Source organism: Electrophorus electricus, chromosome 23, assembly GCF_041902795.1.
Source record: "Electrophorus electricus isolate QZ-2024a chromosome 23, ASM4190279v1, whole genome shotgun sequence".
Lineage (NCBI taxonomy): Eukaryota > Metazoa > Chordata > Actinopteri > Gymnotiformes > Gymnotidae > Electrophorus > Electrophorus electricus.
In genome coordinates, this window is record NC_137519.1 from 4,977,501 (window position 1) to 5,002,500 (window position 25,000).

The 25,000-nt window shown below is 44.2% G+C and overlaps 3 protein-coding genes across 6 annotated transcripts in view; 2 read left to right on the forward strand and 1 right to left on the reverse strand.

Annotated features, from left to right (window-relative positions):
• pvalb7 (parvalbumin 7) overlaps positions 1-14,812 on the reverse strand; it is a 22,321-nt gene extending 7,509 nt beyond the window's left edge. Inside the window, exon 1 of the mRNA XM_027023392.3 lies at positions 14,672-14,812. The gene's annotated coding sequence lies outside the window, so the exon portion shown is untranslated. The remainder of the gene's footprint in view (positions 1-14,671) is intronic.
• On the forward strand, positions 3,247-20,395 carry ncf4 (neutrophil cytosolic factor 4). Of its 2 annotated transcripts, XM_081706506.1 has the most exons (11): positions 3,247-3,576; positions 3,883-3,967; positions 5,011-5,164; positions 7,213-7,283; positions 7,960-8,087; positions 8,923-8,971; positions 14,813-14,911; positions 16,966-17,141; positions 17,261-17,325; positions 17,776-17,950; positions 19,337-19,477. In XM_081706506.1, exons 1-10 carry the CDS (start codon positions 3,545-3,547, stop codon positions 17,907-17,909), a joined length of 993 nt encoding a protein of 330 aa, XP_081562632.1. In that variant the 5' UTR covers positions 3,247-3,544; the 3' UTR covers positions 17,910-17,950; positions 19,337-19,477. The 2 variants fall into 2 exon arrangements, with proteins under 2 accessions (XP_081562632.1, XP_035376760.1); XM_035520867.2 differs by lacking the exon at positions 17,776-17,950 and having other exon boundaries at positions 3,325-3,576; positions 17,261-17,326; positions 19,337-20,395.
• A 78-nt stretch (positions 20,396-20,473) lies between these two features.
• LOC113585723 (cytokine receptor common subunit beta-like) overlaps positions 20,474-25,000 on the forward strand; it is a 10,855-nt gene continuing 6,328 nt past the window's right edge. For 2 of the 3 annotated variants that reach the window (XM_035520967.2, XM_035520968.2), the window contains exons 1-6: positions 20,474-20,662; positions 22,482-23,128; positions 23,216-23,306; positions 23,438-23,579; positions 24,326-24,446; positions 24,702-24,880. In XM_035520967.2, coding sequence (XP_035376860.1) covers positions 23,453-23,579; positions 24,326-24,446; positions 24,702-24,880 — 427 coding nt within the window. In that variant the 5' untranslated portion in view covers positions 20,474-20,662; positions 22,482-23,128; positions 23,216-23,306; positions 23,438-23,452. The remainder of the gene's footprint in view (positions 20,663-22,481; positions 23,129-23,215; positions 23,307-23,437; positions 23,580-24,325; positions 24,447-24,701; positions 24,881-25,000) is intronic. The other variant, XM_081706490.1, reaches the window with a different exon arrangement.

A 25,000-nucleotide genomic window follows, 5' to 3' on the forward strand; every position in this document is an offset into this window, starting at 1 on the left:
CTGTGGGTACAGGAGATGAAATAGGACCCCTTCGCATTGATACTTGCAGTATAAGCGGATCTGGGGTTTTTGTTTTGATTAAGTTTTTACCACACCCACCTCTCCCGGGTTCTACCGAGAAAGCTTGCTGCCTCTCTATCCATCCCTTGCTCTTCTTTCATCTTTCTATCTTTCTCTTTTTGCTCCCTGACCCTCTGTTCTCTGTGGATTCACGAGTGCTATTTAGCCTACAGTGATTACATTACGCTGCCGCAGCACTAATGCGCTGGGGACACTCGCATACACGCACCCACTTGCACGCACACATGTGCACACAAGCCCACACTCCATGCACAGACTCTCACACACACACACACACACACACACACACACACACACTTGCGGGCATACACCCAGGGCTGGCTGTGGAGAAGGGCAGTGAAGAAGGGGGACAGAAGAAGAGACCGAGAGAGAGAGACGGACAGAAATAGATGGAAAAAGGAGCTGTAAACCAGGCAACATCCAGCTAATAAATTAGGTGAAGAAATGAGGGGAACATCTAGAGGACTTGATAAACACACGCACAACACACACACGCACAGGCAATGAAGAGTGAGGTTTTTCTACAGAAACCCTGGCCTAGGGTAACCTTTTGTCCTACCATACAACATGTCTTCTTATAGCTTAAGTGTTGGTATCACAGAAATAATGTGAGAATTCTCCTGCTATTATGTGGGCCTTAAGCCATCATTCACATTTATGACACTCTGAATGCTCAAACTGTTGTGCTCCAACTCCCTGATTTATTCACTGATGTCTTGCTTTGTTTAATAAGAAATTTTAACATCCTGTATACCACAGAGGCCAAACACTACATTTTAGAGGCAATCTGTTTATAGTACACATATACAAATATATACTTTACATTTACATACATCAGCATTACATAATACAGTTACCATTAAAAAAAAATTTTTTTAAATTTAAAAATGAGTACATTTAGTAAAGAACAAAAGCTGATCTGACTTGATTGCCCGAATAAAAGAAAAGTCCCATTATTTTTCAGTCTTCTTTTCAGTATTTTCTAAGTATTGTTTGTTTTTTTTTGTTTTTTTTAAACACTACTGCCATCATGTTTCTTAATATTGTCTTTACCTTTAGCTTTTGTGGTGACAAATGTGCAAATCTCTTTTTTCATGACAACACTTTTCCATGTGACTTTTCCATGAAAACATTTGTGTGTGGGGGGGGAAAACTTTCCCAAGGAAACACCATGATGACAGAACAGGAGAACACTTCAATCAACCATCTGTGGGTCTGTGAACCCTCACACCCTATCTTTTCCACATGCTCTAGCATGTTTCAACATTTAGACTTTAACCACGTTAAACAGACTTCATAGGAAACAGCGGTGTTCACTGAGTTGGCAAAAATTCCTGAGCTAAGTGTGGCATTGCATTCCATGGAAAAGACAGAGAATGCCATTTGATTTGGGAGAAAAACTGGGATAAGAATGAACGGACTTCTGACCAACTCACCACAGCATCAGTTCCAAAATTCTCTGCCAGTTCTACACTCCAAGTTCTATATCTCTTCAGCTCATGTTGTGTGCCCATGGCCAGTGGAGTTATATATATCTCCTGAACATTATTCTGAGAGCTGTGGCAGTTGGATTAATCTAGTGACTGTGCTTCACAGGCTGGTAGCTGATGGTTGAAGCAGTTGGGGTATTACACAGGACAGCAGGTGTGTGTGTGTTGGGTGGTATCTCTGCTCCATAGTATTCCTCATTTACTGGACTTGGAGTTGTGTTGAAGTTCACTTTTGTGACATTACAGTGCTGGCTGTAGAATTATGGGCCAGTTGTAATAAAATGACTAACAGAGTCTGTTTTTTTCCGATCAGAACGCCACAACTCAAGCTGCAAGAGGGATTCATTTGGCAGTGAAAATGTCTGGAGTTTTAGTACCTCCATCAGTTTCTCTCAGTCTCCTTTTTCACTCCTTTTTGAGGAAAGATTTGGTGGGGCCTGTAAACGTGATGTGATTGTGTCTGTGTACGTGTGCGTGTGCGTGTGCGTTTGTCTGTCCGAGATTTTTGAGTGTACGGTATCCTTTGACCTTAAGAACCCAGATCACAACACGTTTGCTATTTTGCAGTGGTCGTGCATGGCCTTACACACACACACACACACACACAAACACACACACACACACACAAAGATACATAGACTTAGACTCTTACTTGCATGAGAGAGGGAGGGAGAGCAGGCGAGAGAGAGAGAGAGAGAAAAAGACAGAGTAAGAGAGCAAGTGCCATGTCCTTGAAATGTAGACTGTGGAACAAGAGGTGTGTGTGTGTGTGTGTGTGTGTGTGTGTGTGTGTGTGTGTGTGTGTACTGTAAGTATCACTCCCTTGGGTTAAACTTGGGTTCACATGTCGAACATTCTATGGCTTGAGTGCAACCTCAGATGCACATTTACAGAAGGCCGGAAAGCTCATTCTGAGTTAAATATAGAATTTCACGACTCTACGCTTTGTAAAACGACCTGATAGTCTAATTTTAAAGCTACGTTATTGGCGGACAACGCTTTTAAAAGATCTGAAAATGAGAAGCGGTCAAGCACGTTCTTGACTCATGCCTTGAGACACCAATGATCTTCATCTGCTTTGGTGCTGCCACCTAGCGCTAAAGTAATGCCTCTACGGGGTAAAAATGGGACTTTTGTTGTAAATGTGCGTGTTGTTCTATTATTCTGGCATCAGTGTCTACTATATATAATCACGCATATCAATAGGCATAAGCTGCCCGACGTTGCTAACTACGATGCAATGCTTGGAGCATTACTCTACGTTTTTCTTATAGCTGAAAAGCCCACGAGAACCCAAGTCCTTAAAAATCTTGCGGCCTACATATATTTAACCAGGTCATATTGAACTGGGCCAACAAGACAATCTTGAGCTCAAATCAATTTTAGCTGGGCACGTGAACATTCTGGCATTGATTAACACGATAGCGGCTTCCAACCACAGAGCACCTGTGCGCAGACACGCGTGCCATGCATGCAGCAGGTCTCCGAGTCTCACTCACATGACCCACTATATATTGGCCGATGTCAAATTCCGGGAGTGTTTACATGCTTTGTTCACTGAAACCGAAAGAGAAACAACCTTTCTTCATGTCCTGCAAAATATTTTTACAGTTTGCAGAAGTTTACATAACGTAATGCGGGCTTGACACTAGAAATGCAATGAAAAGAAACTTCATGTCTTCCGTAAGTCGCTCTGCAGGGGCCGTGGGCCAAACGCTGTAATGTAAATGTAGCATCCCCCCCGCCCCACGTGTAGTTGCTCGCGCCTTGTTGCCATATAGAGCCCATACGTTGCGCGTGTCCTTCGCGCGACACGTCAGGCGCCACAGTTTTCGTTTCCCTCCGAAGGCTCGAGAGCTGTTGCGCTAATCTTAACGCCACCCACAACGCCAACAGTAACAGATCTTTTCAGTTATTTCTTCACTCTTTTCGTCCAAGCTCACAGGGCCACATTTTTTTTTTGTTTTTTCGCGATGGCGCTTCCACGACAGCTGAGAGACGAAAGGTGAGCTCCATGGACGGGGAATGAACCACGCAGTAAATATTTATTCTGAGCGAAAGTTTTTTACTCAGCCGCTGAGTTAGTTCTCTCACGTAGCCTTCATTTTGAAGGAAAAACGGCCACTGTTTGATTCGAGTAACCTAACCTATACATTTTATTGTAATGGTCATAAAACTTACTATCACTGCAAATATGACGGGTTATTTTGCTCACATCACCGGCAGCCGGTCTGAAAAAAAAAAAGTCTTGACCCAGCTCGGCACTCTTTCATCTGCTTGTCGTTTTAATAACCCTGCATTTTTCTCTCAGCGATTTTGAACAACTCCCAGACAACGTTCCAGTGAGCGCCACCGTCGCGGACATCGAGGAGAAAAAAGGCTTTATTGTTTACTACGTGAGTCCAAACGACTGCAGTAAATTCCTCTTAAAAACCTAAAGACAGCAAAACAGTTGGTTTTATGGGACCTTGGGTTTTAACATGTAAAAGATTTTCCTGTCAAACCAGCCTGACAATATAACTGTTTTGAATTAACCTAATATTGAAATGCATTGGGTACGTGCTTCAGTGGCTTTGGTGACAGGACTTCATGGTACTCCAGAGGTGTCGGAAATAGCTGCAGCTTCTAATCAGCATTCTCTCGGTGTTGGGAAACGAGGACGTGACACTTCAGTCTTTTGGATTTGAATTTAGTGAGCCCAGGAGTACCACACTAAAACATTTTTTTAGATTCTCTGACAAGAGAATTTTTTAGATTTTTTAGATTCTGCCCGACTCCAGGAAAGATTCCCTTACAGTGCCAAGGCACAAAATGGCTCATTCACCGCTTTTCTGACACACAGTATAGATCTTACACAAGCACCTACCTCAGGCTCTGTACCTGACTCACTCAGATTTATGACTGCAGTCAGAATAAAGGGCTCGGTATTCGGTGAGGTTTGTGAACTGTTAAGCCCCCTTTTGAGTTTATTAATTTATCTGTTGTTTTTTTAATCATTTTTTATTTTTTAAAGAAGACTCAATAGCAGGCATCATGTAGCAACAGCTGAGAAGTTCAGTATATTTATCTTTTACATGTGTGTTCAAGTAAAAGTGCTGAAACTTCAGTTTCTTCCATCAGTGCCTTGGACATTTTTAGATCATTGTGGTTAGAGCAGGGTGAGTAATTAGAAGTTTGGACATGTGATGCGATTTTCCTGGCTACAGTTAAAGTTACTCAAATCTCTTCTCACTACTGAATGCACCTTAATAAAATCGACAGCCCATGACATCAGCCACACTCAACACCACAAACCCCCATCACCATTACAAACCTGTTCATATTAAAATCAGGGCACAGAACTCTTCATTTGAAATGTGATATTTGAAATGTGTTAGTTCACATTTCTTCTCTCTCTTACTCTCCCTCTCTCCTTTTTTTTCTTCTCTCTCCTTGGTAGCTGTTTGTGATTGAGGTGAAGACTAAAGGAGGCAGCAGGTACCTGATCTATCGCAGGTATCGGCAGTTCTTTGCCCTGCACCAAAGTCTAGAGCAGAAGTTCTCCCCCGAGTCCCCATCAGAATCCTACACTTGCGCGTTGCCCCCTCTGCCTGGTTAGTGACTCTTTCCGCCCATGGTTGGGTGTGTGTGTGTGTGTGTGTGTGGGTTTTATGTTGCTGTTAGGATTGGGATAGAATGGCGACCCGTTGAGTGTCTGGTCTCCGTACGTAATGGGCACATTTAGCCTCTTACCACAGAAAACTTCATTCCACTTCACCTCAGTTGTTCTAGAACGCTACAATACTTCTTTCTGATCCTGAATCAGTTTTTAAATTCCTAGCACACTGAACCAACTAATGCATGTGCCTTTGGATCATATACTGAAGACTGATCTGTCTGTCATAATGGAGATGACACAAATGTCTCATTGCATCTCTGCTGCCAGTAACCATCCTAATGGAGGGGTGGAGACCAAGCTATCAGGCCTTTGTGTGACCTCAGAAGATAGCCATTAATAATACATTAACAGAGTAGATCACAGACCCACACCCATCCACCCACACCAGACAAAGTCTGTGCTCGGTGTACATGTGTACGAGTACAAATACACAGACATACAAAAGCTGGTGGGTCCGAATATTACATTTAGATATTAAATATGATATTCAATATGTTCTGTATATTAAATACAGGAAGATGTGACTAACGGGAAACATTGTAAGGTTGGGGGCAGAGGGGGTTCAAGAGAGGGGGAAGAAGAACAAGAGAAGTATGGAAACAGTTACTTTATTAAACAATTCACTGCCCTTGATTCCACCTGTCGCTTACCCTCTGAAAGGCAGGATGTGTGGTTTTTGTGGCGTAAACTTGTCCTTTTAGTTCAAATGGACCTTAAAGGGCTTAGATCTCTTGTAAAAGGTTCTAAGGGAGGAAAAGTATACAGACTCATGGTGATGTGTAAATCTGAAGATGGTGATTCAAAGATGTCAGTTTTGGAATGTCAAGTGATTTAAAAAAAAAATAGGGACCATAATGATTATAGGATTATTCAGTATTAAGTATGTGCTCAGTTTTTTTGGCAAAAAAACCCCCAAAACCTAAAAGTTCACACTCTAGAACATAAAGCTTAGTTTTACTGCACAAATACACATATTCAATGTATTTTATAAGCATTTTAAATCATATGAAACAATAATCAAATCGTAGTGAAACCCAACATTTCATTCAGTCGTTTACTACGGAATTGCAACTGAATCAAATGGCCGTGCCTGAACCCCTGATGTCTCGTGCCACTGTAGCGGCAGGTCCACACAGGCAGCGAGGCCGTGCACGGTTTGTGGCGGAGCTGTTGGTGAAGCAGCGCTATTCCTGCTGCACCTGCCCCTCGTTTGGCTACCCGACAGCATGAGTCCAGATAATTACCTGACAAATTACCACCAGAAGTCTGATTGTGGCCCCCTGGATGAGAATAGATTGAGTGTGTGCTGGCTGAGATACAATATGGAATATAATTAGAATGAGACACATTAGGGGCATAGTTGGCAAAGCAGCAAAGATTGTTTGATCTGTGTGGAGTAATGTTGAAACTAGATAATGGGCCCACAGCTGTGCTAACCATCCTTCTCTCGCTCTCTCCCTCCCTCAGTCCCTTTGCCTCGCTCACATTCGACTAAAACCCTGGGGTGTTAAATATAGGCCCCGGAGCTTAATTAGGATTATGGAACCCAGACGAGTCCATTAGAAGAAAGAACGAATGGGGGATAGAGACTGATCGGGAGTGAGGGAGATGACGGCTTGGTCGTTAAGACGACGTTAAATTTGATTTGGCCACCACTGGGAATGGCCCCTGTGTCCAAATTGATGGCCTTCTGAATTTGGAGTTCATCAAATGCCTTTCCAGGCGCATGCCAGAAATCTCAGCGCTGCACTCTAAACTCCCGTTCCACGTTTCAATGAGCGTCATGTACCAGGACCAACAGATTTCAAATAAATGGATAAATAATAAAGCAATTTCCTGTCGAGTTATAATTATGCAGCAAGTGTTAGCTAGCGTTACGGCGTGCGCCTCAGGAAATGGTTTGATTACTGTTTTGCTCCAGTTGGGAATTAATTTCTTGACGCACATTAAGCGAATGGGTTCATTTAGTTTGTTTGTCTATAGGTAAAGTGTTCATGGGTAACAAACAGGAGATAGCAGAGAGCAGAATTCCAGAGCTGAACACGTACATGAAGGTGAGCTGCACCTCTTCTCTTCGTCTGAGCACGGTGCACAGTTCAAACTGCACAGCAGTTCTGCATGTTACAGCAAAAAAAAAATCCCCCCAGTTCTGCTTTTTCAGACTTACTTCTCTTTTCCACCACATCCTCTGTCACTGTGTATTTAGTTTCATGTTTTTAAATCAATGGGCTGTAAAAATAAACACCTTCAAGTGATAATGCTGAAAATGTTTTCTTTTATCGTAAGCCACACAAAATGCAATTTTCAAATGCATCCACACCCCCCATTATAATCAACCCCACATCTCTCTACCCTTTCTCTGTGTCTCTCTCACTTTCATTTCTGCCTCTTTGTCTCTTTCTTTCCATGTATCTTTGTCTCTTTCTGTCTGTCTCTTTGTCTGTCTTTCTCACACTCTCCCATTTCCCAAACATTGTCTTTTTAATTTCTACCACTTTCTCTGTTTGTGTCTTTCTCTCTCATTTCCCCTCCCTGTCTTCCTGCCTGCCTGTCTGTCTGTCTGCCTCTCTCTCGGTCTCTCTGTCTCTTTTAATTTCTACCTTTTTGTTTGTCTTTCTCTCATTTCTCATTTCCCCCTCCTTGTCTGTCTTTCTGTGTGTCTCCCCATCTGTCTCTCTCTCTCTCTCTCTCTCTCTCTCTCTCTCTCTCTCTCTCTCTCTCTCTGAGTAGAGGCTGCTGTGCTTGCCGACCTGGGTCCTGTTGGATGATTTGGTCCGGATGTTTTTCTACCAGACGGAGTCAGACAGCCTGCAGGTGCCCAGAGCCCTGCGGCGTCTCCGGCCGCCCACACGCAAAATGTAGGAATATTTCTCTTCCCATCCATACTTGCACACTTTCCACTCTGAAATGGAACCTTCACAAGACAGTCAGAACTGACAAAAGTCTTTTTTTGGAAGCTGTTTTTCAAACGGGTTCTAAATGACTGTTGTATCTTCTATGAAGTATTTAGTTGGTGTGAATGAAACCCACTATTAAACCATCAAACACATACCTCATAGACTCTAAACACACACACACACACACACACGTCACAGTCTTAATGCCGTTATTGGAGTGGAACTGAACAATCTTCAGAGGTGATGAGAGTGAGGTGGACATAACTGCCACCTTCCTTCTTACCCTGCACCCCTTTCCTCATCATTACATGCGACTATCGATACCAGGTTTAAAACATCTCAGCGTCCATCCCATCTCAGTGTGAAAAGGCTGTTTTCATGTGAGTGGCGCTTTGAGGTTGTCTGCCGTCTCAAGTGTGTGGCGAAATGAACACTGAGTTACAACAGGGAAGTCTGGGGAATTCTCAGGTGATGGAGGCGTGTCGGGAGTGGTGACAGATGACTCAAAGAAGCCATGTACCTAAGGGAGTCTTGGTGTCTCTCTTGTGTCCTATGACAATCCCTGCGAGTCAGACCCTCACATTCCAAAAGACTTGTTTACCAAATCAGTGCCCCCACAGAAGCAGAACATAGTATTTCCTGATTCTCACAGCATGGAAAAATATTATTGCTATTCTTTTTAGGTTGCATCTACACATCTCTCTCTCTCTCTGTATCACTTTCTCTCTCACACACACTGTTTCTCTCTTTCACTCACCCTTACTCTCTCATATTCTCTCTCTCTCTCTCTCTCCAGAAAAACAGAAAAGCCCAAAACAGACCTTCTGTCATCGCCCAGAGCGGAGGTACAGTAATTGTTTCCTTGGTAACCTTTTTTTTTTTTGTACTAACACCACCCCCCCCCCCCACACACACACACACACATACACACACAGATGTGTGACAGGATGGCATACGGAGAATAGCTCCTGCATATGGTTGTAGGGTTATGACATGTGAACCTACATATTGTGGAAGTGAGATGTGGTGCAGAAGTAGTACAACAGCGCTCCCCCCCCCCCCCCACACACACACACACTTACTTGCTATATAAGAACTGTGCCGCCTTTTGTTAGTCACATGTCAGTGGAAAAGTCATTGGGGATATATAGTTTTTTTTGCAGGGTTTCCAGAACATTCTGCTGCATATATAGGGGAAGCTGTGTGTGTGTGTGTGTGTGTCTGTGTGTGTGTGTGTGTGTTTGTTTTGTAATAGATGTAGATAGAATAGATAGAGTGAAGACATTAGAGTGATTGTCAGCAAGAGTACCACACCTTTCTCCTTCCCCCTCTTTTCTGGGAAACACGATCACCTTATCATTGGTTCCTGCCCATCCAATCCTGCTTTATTGATTTGTTTATCAGTCTCGGCCTTTTTCTCTCTCTGTTTGTTCCTTTCTCCATCTTTACATAATGCACATCATGATTAGAAGAAGCTCTGAATAATGTCTTCTCTCTCTCTCGCTCTCTCGCTCTCTCTCGCTCTCTCTCTGTATGTACTTTACTTCTGTTAGTTTAGTTCTTTATTTTTATTTTCTCTGATGCTTACTTGCCCAGATGTGAAATGTGATCCATCTCATTACATTCCTATTTACAGTGTTTATCAGGTGCTCATGTTCAGAGTCATTTTCAGAAATGCTTTATCGTCTCCTTCGAAATTCCCATGTTGCTGGAATAACTCACAACAACTGAAGCTGGTAGTCGCTGAGGGGAAGTCCAGACAGTGGAGGACGTCCGTGTCTCTCCTCTCTTTCCCGCATTCTCCCCTTCCACACGTCCACAGCTTGGTTGCTCTGGTCATTCACCCCTCATTGTTTCAGTCCTCTTTTTTTGTTGTTGTTTTGCAGCCTTTTCATTCCTCCGTTTTGGCTCCCTCCCTCCTTTCTCTCCAGCAGCCTGTGCTCTCGTTCTTTTGTCCTCTTGCACCTTTACTCATCCCCCTCTCGGTGTCCCCCTTTCCTTTACCTCTGCCGCTCGGCATGCCCTTGCGCTGAGCTCTTGGTCAAAGTGCTTTTATGGAACGTAGTGGCCCCCGCTGGGTTTCATTAGGAGAGCAGCTGTGCTCTAACACGGGACCCCGTGAGCACATGTGCAGATGCAGATCTGGATATTTCCCGGTGTGGAACAGAACACTGAGATCAGGGTTAGGAGCCATGTGAGGAGGGGCACAAATAAGGCGGGGCTTCAGTCTTGAGGGTGGGTCGATGAGCAGAGGTGTGGCTAAAGAGGGCATGGACCATAGTGCCAGGGGGTTGGGTTGGGCATCAGTACAGTGTGTGCTGGTAAAGTGGAGTGTTAAGTGACGTGTGTGGCGGGGTAGTTAAGGGGGTCTCCAGTGCCTTTGGCCTGTGGAGGTTTGTTGGTCATTACAGAAGCAGATCAGTCGGTCCTGAGAGGGAGGAATCAGTCAGGAACTGAAAGATGGAACATCTATCTGTGTGTGTGTATGTGTGTGTGTATGTGTGTGTGTGTGTGTGCGTGTGCGTGTGTGTATGTATGTGTGTGTGTGTGTGTGTGTGTGTGTATGTGTCTGCCATAGACAGAGAGAGAGATAGATACACACACAGACTATGAACAGAGTTCTAGTAACAGTACTAATTGGTATCTACTGACCTTGACATACTTCATACCTAAAATGCATCAGACACACACACACACACACACAGACCGACAGACAGACATAGACACACACACACACACACACACACCCACACACACACAGCCTGAGGACAAAGGACAAAGGTTGGCAGAGCTCTGAGAGTAAGTTAGTTGTGTGTGTTTGTGTGTGTGTGGCACAGTGGCGGTGTAACTCACTGTATGTGGTGAGGATGAATTAATGACATTAGAACATTAGACGTTAGAACCCTTGTGCAATAACTATGGCCAAACGTAATAAGGCAAAGAGAAAGGAGTATGTGCCTTTGTTTGGCAAACTTTGATGTAAAGTACGGTTCTTCATTTAATTCCTCTCTTAACACACATGAAAAAATCCAGTAAGCAGCCAAATGCCATTAGGTAACTCTTCTGAATAGCAACAAATGGGGGGAAAAAGCTGTGCCAGATCTGAGCCTGATCTCGGCAGTAGGAGAATCAGCTCAGCACTTCATGCCTGAGTTCTGTTGCATGACCTCTCGGATGGATGCCATGACAGACAAATCAGAGCCCCTTAAACACTGTTGCTTTGTCTTCAGGAACTGTGAATACACACAAGAGAGTTTTTATACCTCCCCAGACACTTCCCACCTTTCATTTCTCGCCACTGCGACACATTTTGGACAAGAAAGGGATTTATGAGTGTGTGTTCATCTTCGCTGAAGTAGAGAGTTCCGAGTGCGACAGGGCGGTTAAGCACCGATGTAAGTCGAACTCATTCTGAGCTCAAGCAGAGTCATTCCATTTCTTATCTCTCCGGGGGCCCGACCGTTTCTGCCGATAAGTAAGGCATGAAATTCTGTGGTGCACTGAGCCGCATTACTAATGGCAGTAATTGAACATTAATAACCTTCCCTCTGTGGAGATCTTAGTTAAAGCTTCATGTCAGTGCCCAAGGGTTCTGACTCATCTCTTTATATTGGCCAGTGCTCTCTTGGGACACCTGAAAGCAAAGTGTGCCACTCGTTTTGCCACAGAAACTCATCGCCTTCCTCCCTATTGGCTGAGCACATGCTAACGAGCTCGTTTAGGAGGTCATTGACTCCTTAATTGGATTTGGAGCCATTTCAGAGAGTATCTAAAGTTAGGTTTGCTCTCTCTAATCCAAGTGTAGAACGGACTGGCCCTGAAGCCATTCAACAAGAGCTATATCATCACATTAGATTTGACGCAGGACAATTATGTAGTTTTTTCCAGAAAGTGGAAAATGTACACTACAGGTATTATGTGTGCAAGCATTTTCTGTGTGTTTTTGTGTGTGTGTGAGAATCTGGCTAAGGCAGTCCAAACCCACTGATTGTAAAGACATTTTTAAGAGTCCACGTGTTATTTTGACACACGCTAGCCATGGTCAGTTAGGTTACCGTAGTAACACTAACACTACGTAGCTACGGTAACTCCATACTGAGGGTTATGGCCACTGCGGTAAGGTTCTGGAGCTCAGAGTGCTAATTCCGCAGCAGTGATGGGGACGGCTGGCTCCAAACTTGACTTCAGTATCTGAGGGTCACGGGTGCTTCTGCTCTTCTGATGACTAACGCTGAGCTGTTTGGTCTATGCATTTCACCCCAGCTGCCACTAGAGGTACTGTAGAGTAGCAGCCTGCTGCCAAATCCCTCTGCCCACAGGGTAGACTCAGAAATGAGAACATGCACTCTCACTGTTTGAGTAGTTATTGTTCAAATATAGCTGAACTCATTAGCACATATATTGATCTGGGACGCTTTGCCACATTTTGCTGTGTGTGTGGGTGTGGCTGTGCGTTGGTGTAGCACATTGTATGTGGGACATTAGGTATTATCATGTTCATAGGGATTCCACCAGCGCTCGTGTTACTTCAGATGCAATTTGGCTGTTTAATGAAAGCGTTTGTGCGTGCATGTGCGGTTCTCTGTGTCTCTGTGTCTCTGTGTCTCTGTGTGTGTGTGTGTGTGTGTGTGTGTGTGTGTGTGTGTGTGTGTGTGTGTGTGTGTGTGTGCGCATGTGCATGCATGATTGTAGTTGCGGTGGTTTGAGCCTGTGCATATGTGTCTTCTGGCATGTGGGGGTGGGGGTGGAGGTGGGGTACAGGTGGGTGCAAGTGTGGATGATGGTGCACCCACAGATGTTTGTAGGAAGAGATTTCACAAGCGTCATCTCACTCCCATTCTCACTTACCCCTCCAACCACTATGTAGGTTTATTAATACTGATTTCACTGATTAATACAATGCTGCGACGGGCCTGCCTAAGGAAGATGTTGTGAAGCGAAAAGTTCTGACAACCTCATGAAATTCCCTTTTTGTCTGGTAACTTGCAAATCCCTGTGCGCACACAACCCAGCACCCTTCCTCTGCGTGGTCTCCAGCACATTCCCGGCAGCACGCTCGTGAGCCGCCACCGCATTTTTTGAAATATCAGAACGCCCCCATCGTCCCGAACCACCGCAAATGTCCTCGCGCTCAGAACGTTTGGGATTGTTGCCATGGAGTGGAAACCGCAGCCAAAGGATTGCGGTGTGAAAAGCACTTTGTTCAAAGCCTGCTGCAGCCAGAGCAGAAAGGCAGGCATTTGTCCATGTCTGCAAATGGGCCGATGCGTTTGTTCGGACACCACAGGGTTGGTGTCCGACTAGCGCAAGCGTCTAACAACACCAATAACTAACAACGCTGCCTGTGTGCAAGTGTAGCCCACAAGGCTCAGCATGCTCGCACGCACACATGCATGTACATATACGCTGACACAAGCACGCAATGCAATTCAATTGCCAATACATAATTAGTTGATCACATCTAACAGTAATATTATCTCACCTCCTCACACCCACTCCAGTGAAGTGACAACAATTTCTTTACTGGTTCACCCCCTACGCACACACACACACACACACACACACACAAACACAAACTTCACTCTTTACTGCACTTTTCTGTATCACTGTGCTTACAGCTATATTTCGCCACATTATGATTCTTTTATCATTTACTCATTCTTGCTCGCTCGCTCACTCACTCTCGCTCACACTCACTCACTATCGCTCGCACACACACACACTCACTCTCGCTCATACACTCACTCACATTCTCGCTCATACACTCGTTCACAATCTCGCTCACACACTCGTTCACACTCACTCACACACTTACTCACATTCTCGCTCACACTCACTCACTCTCTCACACTCACTCACACTCTCTCGATCACACTCTTGCTCACAAACTCTCAGGCTCTTGCTGCGTACCTCTCACACTCACACATGCTCAGAGGTGTCTTACTTTGTATTTCCCCTAGGATGAAAACCCATATTTCATTCTCTCTGTCTCTTTCCCACCCCCTTTTTCACTTATCTTTCTTTTCATCCGTTTCCCTGTCACCTTATCGCCATATAGCATCTGCGTGTAAAATACATGTATGTGTGCATTCTCCACCTGTGGGTATACGTGTGTTTGTGTGTGTATTTTTAATGACCATGTGATACAGTGATAAAGCAGTGTTTTAAAGGATATTAAACACTAATACCATTTCTTCCATCTTCTCTATCATATGCATGGAAGTGAAACAGCTATTACCAATGCTTCTAACACTTTAACACTTTCTTTTTGGAAACAGTAAATGAAAGGCTAGATTCAGTTCCCTTCTCTCTCTCTCTCTCTCTCTCTCTCTCTCTCTCTCTCTCTCTCTCTCTCTCTCTCTCTCCATCTTTCCATTTGGAATATTCTTTAGCCCTGTCTTTTCTTTTACATTCTTATCTCTTACTCTCTTTACTCACTCACTGACTCATCCTCTCATCATGCACTCACACTCACCCAGTCATTCGCTCCATTATTCTCAAACACTGGCTCTTCGGGAAAGTTTGAAGAAGATCACATAACCTACCTCGTACACGTTCACACTCTTAACACGTGCTGTTCTTCTTCTCCGTGTTTGTGCACGTTTGGTCCTGTGTGTTCGTGCACGCGTGCGCACGTGTGTGTGTGTGTGTGTGCGTGCGTGTACGCGTGTGTGTGCGCGTTTCAGGCGGTGTTCGATTTTCGCGGGAACAGGAGCTTGGAGCTGAATCTCAAGGCTGGAGATGTGATCTTCCTTCTCCGGCGAATCAACGCAGACTGGCTAGAGGTGAGCTGAAGGAGGGAGAGAGTGATGGAGAGAGGGAGGGGAAGAGAGGGGTGGTTTTGTGTGTGTGTGTGTGTGTGTGAGAGATTTTAAGAGACGAGTGAAGGAAAAAGGGTGTACAGCTGGTAAGACAGCCCTAGGAGGGAGAGACAGCTGTAGATGGGAGAGACAGCTCTAGGAGGGAGAGACAGCTATAGATGGGAGAGACACATCAGCAGACACAGCTTAATGTGGCATTAAATGGTCAAAAGCAGGTGGTGTTGAACTGCGAGCAGGGGAGAGGGGCTATGGAGGAATTGGAGCCAGAGATGGACAGATGTTGGAGGAATGCAGGGGGGGCGGTGGAGAGGAAAGAAGCGAGGGAGAGGAGAGGACAAGTGTGTGGGTAGTGGGTAGAGTGGGCAGATCTGCTACACGCCACTGGAACATACATTCATGCCAGTTTTACTTATTTAAAGAGCTCATATCATGCACATGCATTTTTGTTATTTTGTATTTATCCTTGATGCCCACTTACAACATTTATGTAGCTGTATGTTCCAGAACAGTCTTAATTCATTTTTACACCACCATTTTTGAACCACTGTTTATTCCTAAGAATTAAACAAGCTGTTTCTGTTACTGAGCCTTATAAGATATGTAAGATATATTTTCTCTATTCTGATTGGCTGCGCTGTATTGTGCCTCGATCAAAAAGCACACAGAGCTGAAACGTATCTGAGAACTGCAGTTTATAAGTAGGCAGGGTTAAATTGATATAGGCGGAATAGGCAGAGATAAGTAAATGAGTTTCTTTTCATTATATCAGAGAAAGTGATTTCAGAATGAGCTTTGATTCCATATATGGGCTCTATGGATTGGGGAAGAGAACTGTATGTTTTGGACAATATTTATAAATGAATTAAAAATTCTTTATTTCAGTAAAGTGAAGGAAATTCATTTTTTTCATGGTGGGGGTGCTTTAAAGAACAACCAGGGACAGTGAGTGCTCACTTAAAATGCAGAGAGTGGGAGAGAGAAGTTTAGAAATAAAGAGAAAAAGAGAGTGAGAAACACCTCTCTTACAGACTTCATACTGCATCAAGGGTCTGAAATCCTGTCACCTGCGACAGTTCTCTCCTAATACCTCCCACAGTCCTTCCTAAATACCCCCTCCAAAACCTCCCTAAAGACCTATCCAAAACATCCATAAATACCTCCCTACATACCTCCCCAATATCTCCCTAAAGCTTCACTAAATACCTCCCGAAAACCTTCCTAAATACCTCCACAAATGCCCTCTAAATGCCTCCTCCATACCTCCCTAAAGCTTCAATAAATGCCTCCCCAAAAACCTTTCTGAATACATCCCCAAAATCCCAATAAATACCTCCCCAAAACCTCTATACGGTTCACTAAACACCTCGCCAAAAACCTTCTTAAATGCCTCCCCAAACTGTCCTTTATCATCTCCCACAAACCTCCTTAGGTACATAAGGTCTGGTTGTGAAATGTCTAGCAGTGAAGCAGAAAGCTGCCAGGACTTTGGGAAGGAGCGTTTTGCAGGCCAACAGTGCCACCCTCATACGACAGATCAGCGCCACGTCCCTTGACGCGTGCCACCACAGTCTGCTGTCCACGCCGCATCCCCGCTGTGCTGACTCACCGGACACGGCCACCCTGCTGGAAGCAGACGACAGCGGCGGACAGGTAGCAGCAGAAAAGAGGCAGGTGGAAGGAGAGGGGAGACGCAGGCAGACAAAGCGGAGAGGGGAGTGAGAAAGCGAGACGGAGAATAATGCCCGAGAGGTGTGGAAGAGGCCGCGAGCGGCGAGAGTGAGTGAGAGGGTGTGCAGTGTTGGGTCAGGGCAAATGGTTGTAAATATTTGCTGCAGTTAAACCCAAACCAGTGACCCTGTTTTGTACATGTTATCTGCTGTTTCCTCGCTTTCTTTTTTCTCTGCCTCTTTTTTCTCTGCCTCTTATCAGCTCCACCCCACCCCACCACTCACTCAATCTGGGTTTTTGGCTTAGAGGTGCCTGACTCTCCTGTAATTTACTTTCTCTCTCTTTTTAAGGGTACTGTTAAAGATAGGATAGGCATATTCCCAGAATCCTTTGTGAAGATCATTAAGTCTCTCCCTGAGAGTGACTCTGATGAGGAAGGCGGGCCTTCCAAGAGCAGGGGTGGGGCTCAGAGCTCCTACAGCTGCCTGCGCTGCCACCTGCTACAGCCAGAAGGCGTCAACACCAGGTGAAGGAGTTTGCCAGGGTTTTGAGTGTGTCTATAAATCACATAAATCATTAGATCTTGACAGCAATTGGAAGCACAGTGTGTGCGTCTGTGTATTTTTGTTTGTGTGTGTTTTGCAGGGATGTGTGTGTTGAAGAAGATCTTTCTATCCAGCCATCATATTCTGATCTTCTTGCCCGTATGAGGTAAGACACACAGACACACACACACACACACACACTCTTTCTCTCTTGAAACAAAAATGGGCACCTGGCTTCCAAATATATAAAAAACAATACAGTAAAATAATACAGTCCCACACACGTGAGTAACCTTAGCCCTAGTCATAGTCCTGTACTTTTCATATCTTTCTCTCTTGCTCGATCTCTCTGTCTGACTTTCTCAGTAACTATCTCCCAGTCTCCTGTCCTTTTCTGCCTCTCTCTCTCTCTCTCTCTCTCTCTCTCTCTCTCTCTCTCTCTCTCTCTCATATTTACTATGTTTACATTCTAACTACCCTTCATTGGTTGTCACTTTTTCATTACCATTATTAACAATATTATTAACAATTGGCATCTGTTCATCTATTTTCCTGAGCTAGTGATCATCATTATTGTTTTCATTATTTTTCTTCTTTGTGTGTGTGTGTGAAAGTGTGTGTGTGTGTGTGTGTGTGTATTTGTGTGTAAGAGGGATGTTGGGCCACCCTTACTACCATTCGGGATGAGTATTTGCTGTGTAAACTGGATCAGTAGGGCGAACAAAATGAAAAGGAACAGTTGGTCTTAGCAGGCTAAAGGGGAACCTCCGATTCCCCCTGCCCAAGCTGAGTAAGCACACAAATGATTTCCTTCTAATTTGAAGCAGAACTTGTATCTGCCCCTTGAATAGGACTTCCAGAAAATATAAATTAAGCCTAATCACTTTTTTTAGGCTTCAAAAGAAATTCATTCTATGGTAGTTCTGCAAAAGTCCTAATTTATACTTACAAACGATATCATCCACTGATTTACATTCACCATCCACTTTTTAGAATTTTTTTTGATGATGAGCTCGTCTTTGGACAAATGTAGCATTCCAAGCTACATGGCAAAATTAGATTAACTGAACTGAAACTTTGTCCTTGAATTCACATCTACGGCTAATTTAACAATAAACCAGAACGATCCTGCATTTTTATTCCAGTAACCCAGTGGCTCTCGTTAGTGTCCAACCAACTCATTAGCAATAACCTGCTTGATTTATTTGTCTTGTAACCAGCCAACTGACAGGAGGAGTTCAGAATATGCCTTAAGGAAAAAAGCTTTTATCAACTCCGCTACTTGGTCAATTAAAAAGGTTCTAAATGACTTAGTCTACATCATTTTAAAATGGTGACGCTACTGGACATGTACACTTGAAGGTTTGCAGGCACTACACAGTCTATCCGTTGGCACGCACGTTTGCGTTAGCGTTTACCAAGAATTCTCCAATGGTCAATCTCTGACCAGAGTGGGCACTCACGAACCAGACATTCACACATGTACTGACCGACTATCTACCCTTTTATTAATCGATCAAAGCAGTATTTATACTTGTATCTCACTCTGTATCTTTCGCCCATGGTCGTATGCAGGGTTTTTGCTTAGGGGGTTTGGGGGCATGACCCCCATCCCCTCCCCTCCCCTCCCCTATGTCAGTGGGTCCGACTTGAAAATCAGGTTAAAGGTTACCATGAATGATCCATACTACTGTCTAGAAACATAGAAGAGGCTCAAATGATAAAAAAATTCATTACATTGGGAACTATAGGGACATTCACACTACAGATACCACTGAAATCCAAATAGCCAAGTGTGGGAGCAATAGTGGGTATGTGGGTGTTTTCTGTGTGTTTATCAGTATGACATAAAATATATCTAATGTTATCTAGCTAGTTAATTCACTTAAGTGAAATTAACTAGCCAGCGTCACTTGGAATTTAGACTCAACTTATGTCAGGGGCTAAATGGCACTATGCAGTCCACTAGTAAAATTCGAGATCATTCACTGCACTCAGCCATGACGCTGGTGATCAGATGAAAAAGTTAGTTGTCTTGGCATTCACAAATCTTTGCAACACCAAAGTAATTTTATTATATACCCCTTGGAAAAAATACCAGGGTCTGGACCTCTGTTGGATGTACGGCTATGCTCCCAACCCCCATCTCTCTCACTCCTTCTCTCCCTCTCTCCAGGGACGTGTTCCGGATAGAGGACATTGCTCTGAACTATCGTGACCAAGAAGGAGATCTGGTGCGCATTTTGGACGACGAGGACGTTACCCTGATGGTGCAGGAGTGCAAACACCAGGGGACGATGGTCAAGAGACCTGTCAATCAGTTTCCATGGGAACTGCTCATCACACATTCCAATGATCTGTCAGTGTACAACACTGAATGCTGAAGTGTTGGTGTGTGTCTGCACGTGTTTTGTTGTTCTTGTGTATGTGTGTGCAATGTGCATCCGCACATAGACCAAGACGTATTTACATTGAAGGTTTTATCGTCATGTACAAACTGCACACTTGTTAGATGATTACTTAAGTACTATAAACCTGAAGAAAACCATTCCTCATTATCAGCTTGCCGACTGCACAGTCCGTGTGGATATGCTGTCTCCCTACACACTTATAGAAAATACCATCTGTTGTGGCATGACCTGAGTAATTACATCCACCACTTCATAGTTGCCAGATCCAGGAACTCAAAATCCCCCCCCCCGGTGTGCTAGAGATTTGATCGTTGATGCTCTGCACTGGAAATGAAAATTCCACTGGTACGTGGAGGCATCTGCCCTGTTTGTTTGTGCGTGTGTGTGTGTATTAACTTATGCCAACTCCTGGTACCCGTTTCACTGTATTTCTCTATTTCACTTCCTTTCTGTGGAATATTTTCTAAACATTCAAGATTTCACTACATCTTGATTTTCTCTGGCACAAAGCATCTAAACACACACGCACACACACGCCTACAACATGTAGGCATACCTTAATTCCTAGTCTGTCTCTGGCCCACTCCAGTTTCTCGCTAGGACTCCTCCCTGACCCTTAGAACTGATGTACATTAGATCAGCCTCACAAGTAATACAAGTAATGCAAATTGCACAGTTCCAGAGGTTTAACATCTTTAACATTTAAATTTAAGTGTAGTAATAACTTCAGTAATTTAAATGTAATGTTGCAGCGATTCCTCTCTTTGCTTTGTTGTGCAGTAGTGCCATAGTGTTACATTTGTGAACCACTGAGTGTTTAAATAAATCATTGAACATATAACTTTGCAATTATCAAATAAGTTGTCAGACCGCTCTCTCTCTCTCTCTCTCTCTCTCTCTCTCTCTCTCTCTCTCTCTCTCTCTCTCTCCCCCACATAAACACACACACACTCTTGCACATGCGTGGTTGAAGGCCTTTGACTGTGAGGAGCCGCCACTGGTCAGCAGTAAGGAAAACACATGCACAGTGTGTGAAGACAGCTCAGACACGCATGTACAGTGTACGAAGACAGCTCAGACACGCATGTACAGTGAGTGAAGACAGCGCAGACACGCATGTACAGTGAATGAAGAGCATGTACAGTGAATGAAGACAGGTCAGACATGCATGTACAGTGTACGAAGAGCTCAGACACGCATGTACAGTGAATGAAGACAGCTCAGACAAGCTTGTACAGTGAATGAAGACAGCTCAAACACATGTACAGTGAGTGAAGACATTGTAGACACGCATGTACAGTGAATGAAGACAGCTCAGGCATATGTACAATGAATGAAGTCAGCTCAGACACACATGTACAGTGAATGAAGACAGTTTGGACACAGTGAATGAAGGCAGCTCAGACATGTACAGTGAATGAAAACAGCTCAGACATGCATGTACAGTGAATGAAGACAGTTTGGACACAGTGAATGAAGGCAGCTCAGACATGTACAGTGAATGAAAACAGCTCAGACATGCATGTACAGTGTATGAAGACAGCTCAGATGCGCATGTACAGTGAATGAAGATAGCTCAGACACGCATGTACAGTGTATGAAGACAGCTCAGACACGCATGTACAGTGTATGAAGACAGCTCAGACACGCATGTACAGTGAATTAAGACAGTTCAGACACGTACAGTGAATGAAAACAGGTCAGACGTGCATGTACAGTTTATGAAGACAGCTCAGACACGCATGTACATTGAATGCAGACAGCAAAGACACACATGTACAGTGAGTGAAGACAGACCAGACATGCATGTACAGTGAATGAAGACAGCTCAGACATGCATGTACAGTGTATGAAGACAGCTCAGACATGCATGTACAGTATATGAAGACAGCTCAGACACGCATGTACAGTGAATGAAGATAGCTCAGGCACATGTACAGTGAGTGAAGACAGCTCAGACACATGCACAGTGTATGAAGACAGCTCAGACACGCATGTACAGTGAGTGCAGACAGATCAGACATGCATGTACAGTGAATGAAGACAGCTCAGACATGCATGTACAGTGTATGAAGACAGCTCAGACATGCATGTACAGTGAATGAAGATAGCTCAGGCACATGTACAAGGAATGAAGACAGCTCAGACACTCATGTACAGTGAATGAAGACAGCTCAGACAAGCATGTACAGTGAATGAAGACAGCTCAGACACGCATGTACAGTAAGTGAAGACACTAGACACGCATGTACAGTGAGTGAAGATAGCTCAGACATGTACAATGAATGAAGACAGCTCAGACACGCATGTACAGTGAATGCAGACAGCTAAGACACGTACAGTGAGTGAAGACAGCTCAGACACATGCACAGTGTATGAAGACAGCTCAGACACGCATGTAATGAGTGAAGACAGCTCAGACATGCATGTACAGTGAGTGCAGACAGACCAGACATGCATGTACAGTGAATGAAGACAGCTCAGACATGCATGTACAGTGAATGAAGACAGCTCAGACAAGCATGTACAGTGAATGAAGACAGCTCAGACATGCATGTACAGTGAATGAAGACAGCTCAGACACGCTTGTACAGTGAATGAAGACAGCTCAGACACGCATGTACAGTAAGTGAAGACACTAGACACGCATGTACAATGAGTGAAGACAGCACAGACACGCATGTACAGTGAATGAAGACGGCTCAAACATGCATGTACAATGAATGAAGACAGCTCAGACATGCATGTACAGTGTACAAAGACAGCTCAGACACGCATGTACAGTGAATGAAGACAGTTTGGACACTCACAGTGAATGAAGGCAACTCAGACACATGCAAAGTGGTGGTTTTGAACTGTGTCCTCATGGCCTGGGTGGACACGGTTAAGTGATGTCTTTCTGTCATGCAGGGGTCAGGCGCTGGAGACAGAAAATCCGCCTGTGGCTTCAGGAAGAGAAGTTGTTCTACAGCTTGCTGAACATGAAGAAATTTATGACTTGGCAGAATTCAGTCGAGAGGCATAGTGTCAACATGCCCAACACAGAAACGTGTATGCTTTGTGTGTGTGTGATTATGTGTGTGTGGGCTGTTTGTGTGGGATGTGATTTTGACCATGTCTAAATCAGGAACTAAGCTACATACCCAGAGTACCAAGCCATGTGATGATGACCTGTTACGTGATGCGTGTGCTGAGAGTTCAGTTTGGGTCCTTAAAAGAGGTGGTCTGATAATGTGTGCCAGATTGAACACTAGCACCGTTTCTTAGCATGTATCATGTTTTCCTCAAATATTTACTTTTCACAATTCTTGCGTTATTTTTAACTGCACACGTGTACTACTTCTAATGCAGTATGCACTTCTAAATTCATGCTGGTGTTAGTAAACATAACTAGCTCAAGCTGTTAAGTGGGCGTGCCCCTAGGACCACTGGTGGCCTGCCCTCACGGGTATGGGGGATTGATGGTGGTTTGGGGGGGCCATTCGAAGAGCAGAGCTCTACTTTCCGCGCAAGTTCGGTACATCGTCGCTAGTGACTGAATTTAGCTGAAAGATCAGGTGAGTTTCGATCAGTGTTGTCAGTGAAGTCCCTGTTTTGACACCCCTCAACTTAAAATAACAACGATAACGTTTCTTTCTAAACAGTCAATGAATAAGAGGCAACGTGAAATTACTTCAGCTGACAGCTTGACGCCGTTTCGTACATCCGCGACTTTTAGACGAGCTCCAACTCCAGGTGTGTTGAGCTGGGAACACCAGCAATGTTACCTGCAGTGGAGAGAACACGCTACTCTTTTTAAAAAAATGATCACTCATGCTTGTCTTTGCGGCTTTTGAACTCAATCCGGTTCATTTGGTTCCTGGCAGGATCCATTTGAGGCTATGAGGACCCATATTCGGTACCCAGGGACAGCTCTGCTCCTCTGGGCTTCATATTCGAGCCTACTGCGCGCCGCTGCGCCGCTACCGGGAGCTCCGACGTGCCCCGATCACGGCAAATCCGCCCCCGGTAAAGCTATTACCATCCGAAACGCTATCTGCTCTAAATTGTGACGGCTTTAAATAGCGTGTAAAGGGGAACACGCGACTGGCTTGGGGCTGCCGTACAAAGCTGGGGGAATAGAGAGTGTCACATCTAAAAGGAGGTTTGGCTGGAAAGAACTGCCACTTCAAATTAAAAGTCCAGTATACTATCTGCTCAGAAGACTTTTAAGAGCGCGAGAGAGAGCTTTGGGACGTTTATGTCTTATCACTCGGTAAACTTCATAATGGATAATAACGGTAAATAATAGTGTCTGATTTAAAAGTTAATCCTTGATATATTTTTGTGGTTCACTACTTTATTTTATTTAAATTTTATTAGGAATGACACATGACACGCCATTGCACAAAACATATCCAGCCTTTTCCTCATTCTTGCTCATACAGCTCTACAGAAAACAACTACTGTTAATCAGCTTTAATAATTCCCCCAAAGTGGAATCTTCTAGTGACTGTTATACTTGGTAGTATTAGTTTGAGCCTATTATGAGATTTAAAGCCAGTTTTGCAGTTTATTTGGTACACTTAAGATTTGGGGGTTTTAGGATGATGGAGCTGCTGCCATGTTTTTGTTGTTGAATAATTATTAAAACAAGCAAAAGCTTTTTGGTTTATCTGACAATGTCATAGGCTTCAGAGCATTAAGACGTAAAAAGCACGTATGGTGGACCAACCAATCAGAGTGTTACAGTTTACCTCCCAATTCTCTCCCAGCATCCCCTGTTTTGGAGTCTTTGGAATGCCGGAATGACTACCTTACCCATATCCGCTGTAGCTGGACAGAGATCCCAGGCGCTTCTCTTTCTTTGTTTCACCTGGACCAAGTGAACAGCAGGTGAGACCACGGGTGGATGGCACGGCAACGCCTTACATCTGCAGCAGGACGAGGCAGTGAAAACTGAGAACGTGTTCCAGTTTGGACCTACAAGGAGTACCAAAGTCATTTTGATGTTATGCACAAGAAGACGTTCATAATGCTTCCACTGATCATTTAAAGCTACTTTTACAGATCTGTTAAAGATACGTTAAATGAAATGCAAACCATGATGGTTATAGACTGTTGTAACGCTCTTTTATTCTGTGTTTGTAGCGTAATCAGTGTGTTGCCGTGTGTTGCTGGCACTCCCCTGTACCAGAGTGCCTTGGGGCAACCGCAAGCTCAATGTTGGTACAACACCACACTGTTCGCCATTGGCTTCGATGACATGTTCTTCTTCAACACGCTGCATTCGCCTGGCCTCTCGGCAACGGTTAACCTCACGCAGCACGGTCTGTGTTTGCTGTTTTTGACCAAACCCAAATATGTTCTGATATCAGAAATTCTTTTAGTTCTTGTGTCTTAAGAAGAGTTCCACTGCAGATGGCCACTGGCTGTGAAGCTCATTTCAT

Coding starts and splice junctions, on each gene's coding strand:
- ncf4 (XM_035520867.2), top strand. CDS start 3,545: ATGGCGCTTCCACGACAGCTGAGAGACGAAAG. Junction 3,577..3,882: donor CGACAGCTGAGAGACGAAAG/GTGAGCTCCATG, acceptor TTTTTCTCTCAG/CGATTTTGAACAACTCCCAG. Junction 17,142..17,260: donor CCAGAAGGCGTCAACACCAG/GTGAAGGAGTTT, acceptor TGTGTTTTGCAG/GGATGTGTGTGTTGAAGAAG.